General features: G+C 42.4%; 1 protein-coding gene across 1 annotated transcript; it reads right to left on the bottom strand.

Annotated features, from left to right (window-relative positions):
• Nucleotides 1-1360: 1360 nt before the first annotated feature.
• LOC100605130 (olfactory receptor 4D2) lies at nucleotides 1361-2284 on the bottom strand. The gene has a single exon (XM_004090324.3). The coding sequence runs from the start codon at nucleotides 2282-2284 to the stop codon at nucleotides 1361-1363; it is 924 nt and encodes a 307-aa protein (XP_004090372.2).
• Nucleotides 2285-4753: the final 2469 nt, after the last annotated feature.

The raw sequence follows: 4753 nt of genomic DNA, 5'->3' as shown, positions 1-4753 counted from the left end.
AGTTGAAATCATCCAGTCTAAGGAGCAAAAAGAAGGATAAAGGAAAATGAACATAGGCTCAGAAGCCTGTGAGACACCATCAAGGATACCAAGACACACACATAATGAGAATCCTGCGTCTCTACTGAAAATGCAAAACTTAGCTGGGTGTGGTGATGAGCGCACTCCAGCCTCGGTGGCAGAGTGAAACTTCATCTCAGAAAAAGCACTCTCTAATAGCCAAAAACCTGGAAACAACCCAAATAAGCTTATTCTCATGGTGGAATATTCTACAGCAGAGCAAATGAATGAATTACAGCCAAACATCCACATGTGGAGCTTAGAAACATAACGTGGAGTGAAAAAAGCAAATCCCAGAATATTATGTGCAGTACGATATTTTTATAAAACTCCAAAGTGCAAAACAATATACTGTTTATGTAAAAAAAAATGATAAAACTATTTTATACAGGCAATGAAATGATAAACATGAAATTCAACAGAGTGATTTCCTCTGGATAGGAATCAAGGTGAACGCAATGGAGAGGACAATACAGGTGAAGGCAAGTTATTGGTAACTTCTGGTTCTTGAATCGAGTAGTGTATACATGAGCATTCATACATAATGACATAATGTTTCATAATGTGCATGCATTGCCCATGATCTTTTATTTACAATTAGTATATTAAAATGTAAATATAGAGAGAAAAAGCTTGAATACTCATAATAATTTCATATTTGAAAATAAAATACAATCATTTTTAAAAGCTTGGAAGATAACATATAGTTATATGATTTACTCATTGTTTTATCATAAAATTTTTTTATTTGAATCTCATAACAAACCTAGAATATTTTAGGGGCACATACTAATTTAAGCAAATTGGTGAGGGAGAAATCATGAGGCCAAGAGAAGCTGGGTGGCTTATTCGAAGTCATCAGTTTGGTCAATGATGGGTCAGGGCCTCTAATTTAGAGCTTAAGACTCCAAATTCTGTGCTGTTCCCAAAAACCCAGTCTCACACCAAAAGGGAATATTGGGAAGAGAGCTCAAAATACAGAAAATAGAAATGTTCTCACAGAGGAAATGCTGTCAACAGGAAACTGTCCACAAGAAGGGGAAAAGGAGGGTGTGGTTCTCAGGGGCCATGTGAACAATTCTCATTGTTGCAGGTGTGTTAAAACTCTTTATCGCAAATCTTAACCACCAAAGAAGATACTTTCTTTTTTCCTAAAACACGGAGTTGCTTGGTTTCAAAATTCATTCCCTGCTACTACGATGACTCTCAACACACTATGAAAAGAGCAAATGTAGTAGCTCCCTCTCCACTTCACAAACGGAAAACAAAGCCAAAGAGAAGCAACCTACCATTGTCACTCTCAAACCAGCCAGTGTCTCCCTAATCTTCTCACTGCTGCCTGCATGTCCTGGTTCCTCAGGGTATAGATCATGGGGTTGAGCATGGGGGTCATGACTGTGTGGCTGATGGACACAAGCTTGCCCATAGGGAATGGGGTGAAGGGCCGGGCATAGAAGTAAATGCTTGGAACGAAGATCATGGAAACCACGATGATGTGGGTGGTGCAGGTGGAAGCTGCCTTCCTTCTTGCCTCCCCTGGATGTGACTTCAGCATCACCAGGATGAATAAGTAGGAGATCAGGAGGAGGAAGAACCAGATGGCATCGAGCAGCCCACTGTTGGAGATCATGAGGAACTCCAGGAGTGAGGTGTCAGTGCAGGCAAGTCTCAGTACCTGGGGAACATCACAGTAGAAGTTATCCAAAACATTGGGGCCACAGAAGGGCAGTGGGAGCATCAGAGCCAGCTGGACAATAGAGTGGACAAAGCCTCCCACCCAGGCGGCCACCACCAGCCCCACCCAGAGCTGAGTGTTCATGATGGTGACATAGCGGAGGGGCTGGGAGATGGCAATGAGGCGGTTAAAGGCCATCACTGAGAGAAAGAAGACCATGGCACCTCCCAAAAAGTGGAAGAAGAAGATCTGGCCCATGCAGCCCTGGTAGGAGATGGTTTTCTTCTCAGAGAGGAGGTCCACTAGCATTTTGGGCGCAGTGACCGAAGAGAAACAGAGGTCTAGGACAGCCAGGTTTTGGAGCAGAAAGTACATGGGTGTGTGGAGCTGGGAATCAGAGGTCAGTGTGATGACGATAAGGATGTTTCCCATAACAGCGGTGATGTGGACAAACAGGAACATTGAAAACAGGAAACGCTGGAGTTCCTGAGTCTGCGAGAGCCCCAGGAAGACAAAGTCTGATACCCACGTGAGGTTCCCTGGTTTCATGGTGTTTTCTCCATACACCTGAAGAAAATGAACCACAGACACAGATGCATGAAGTCACTACTTTCCCTTTCAGGGCTCAGGGGCTCAGAACCAAGGTTTTGGGCCCATATGATGAGCATCCTTATGTGTAGACCATGATACTAGGTGCTGTCTTGTCTCTGGAGAGTTTACAAGTGGGTGCTGGAATATACATTCCTGAAATCTTAGCACCATTCAGAAGTATATACAACCCGCCTTTCAAAGATTCATATAGTGGTGGGAAGACACTTGGAGTCAGATACATCTGAAGTCAAATTTCAGGTCTTTCATTTCATTGTGATTTGACCATGAGTAACTTACTTAATCTTTCTGGGCCTCAGTTTTCACATTTGTAATGTAGAAATAAAAATACCTGCTTTATAGAATTTTCTGAGGACTTAAGTAGAATGATAGATACAAAGTTCCTAAAACGGTGCATGGAATAATCAATGGCAATTACCCACCTCTGTGAATTCTCTTAATCTAAAGATATCCTCTCTTCCACTCTGTAATAAGATTCTTTGCCAATTATTTTTCACATGACATTTAATACATCATCGTGTTAATGGATTTTCCTTGTCTATATTTTCCCTCCACAATTCAACTATTAAGTCCAGAGGCTGTATCTGGATCTCACAATTTATTTGTGCCCTGCAGTACCCATTCTTAATGACAGTCAACCTAAAAAAGCACTTGGTGTTGACTGCTGCGTGGGTGAATAGCTATCGGGTGTACAAGTTCAGCACAAGGAAGACGCTGGATGCAGCTGGATGCCTGAGACATCCAGTAGTTCCCCTGCCCTCCACTGTGGGCGGCCCCTTTTGAGTGAGGCATATGTGGTGGTGCTGAGACAAGAGGGAGAAAAGAGAGGGAGAGTCATTGGATTGAGAAATAGATGATGAATATTGTATGAATGGGACTCAGAGAGCCTCTGAATGAAACAGGAATTTTACAAGATGTTACTGAACCCAAGGGTGGGAGACAAAGGAAGTTGTTGAAAGAAAACAAATAGAAATAGACAAAGGAATAAAGGGAGATGAAGGAATAGAGCAAGTGAAGGTAGGGGAAGTGGAAAAGTGCTGGGGAGATGGAGAAAATGGGACTAAAAGGACAGAAGAAGATGGAGGAGCCGGGCAAGGTGGCTCACGCCTGTAGTCCCAGAACTTTGGAAGGCTGAGGCAGGTGGATCGCTTGAAGTCAGAAGTTTGAGACAAGCCTGGTCAACATGGTGAAACTCCTTCTCTACTAAAAATACAAAAAAATTAGCTGGGCGTGGTGGCACACACCTGTAATCCCGGCTACTTGGGAGGCTGAGGCAGGAGAATTGCTTGAACCTGGGAGTTGGAGGCTGCAGTGCGTGGAGATCATGCCACTGCACTCCAGCCTGGGTGACAGAGCGAGACTCTGTCTCAAAAAACCAAAAAAAAAAAAAAAAAAAAAAAAAAAGAAGATGATGGAGGGTGACAGGGGAGGGGGTCAGTGGTCTCCCCCCTCCCCCTGCCCTGTCTCAATCTCTCCTACCCTCTCTTACCTGGCCTATTGCAATCTATTATCTACAATATTAGAGGTTGTTCTCATCTTATTCTGCTCCTTCAGTTTACTTACACTCCAGGGCACCTTCTACACAGCTATCCATGAGACCTCTCTGACTCAGATGTGATCATATTCCTCATTGTTATAATATTTGATTTGCTCACAGCTTAAAACTCAGACTCTCAGAAGCCACCTAAAATGCTTTGTGGATAAACTCAGGGTGGAAAAACCTACCTACGTATGTGCATGTAACTCTCAGCATTTCACACAAGACTATAAAATATAGCCTCCCTATATCTTTCTAATCAGTATCACTGTCACCTGGGAACTGATTGCTGTTCAAAGAACTCATAGCTTCTATGTAGGCAGTATATTTCATTATTTTCATATCTTTGGTAATAAATCCTGTTTCCTGAAATGCCTTTTGCTACCTTCTCAACCTAGAGGCAGTAAGAGAAATATCACTTTCCCTTTGACTCCTTCCCCCATTTCTCTCATGCAGAATTAATTCCTCATTTCTCTGTGTTCCAATAGCATTTGATAAATACCTCCATTATAGCATTTATCATTTTTTCTATTTCTCCTCTTAACTAGATTGTAAATTCCATAACTTAGTAAGCCCAGCGTCTATGACAGCATCTCTGATTTAGCACTTGCTCAGAAATGTTTGCCAACTTAATATATTAGCAGGTAAATGTGACTTTGTTTCCTGTGACAATGTCGAGAATCTTGTGATTTTCCTCACCCTTGATGTCCTTTGCTGTGAGCATCCTCCCTCTAAGTCTCATAGGGTGAATTCTGTGCTTTGTTGTTTTCCTATGTAATCGGAGGCATCTGTTTTCAACATCACATTCCCCCTGCAGTTTTTCTTGAGTCTCTGCTCATCCTTTAGACTTACTACCATCAGGTCTATGTCAC

This window comes from Nomascus leucogenys, chromosome 14 (assembly GCF_006542625.1).
Source record: "Nomascus leucogenys isolate Asia chromosome 14, Asia_NLE_v1, whole genome shotgun sequence".
NCBI classification, from domain to species: domain Eukaryota; kingdom Metazoa; phylum Chordata; class Mammalia; order Primates; family Hylobatidae; genus Nomascus; species Nomascus leucogenys.
This window is presented reverse-complemented; position numbering and strand designations above follow the sequence as displayed.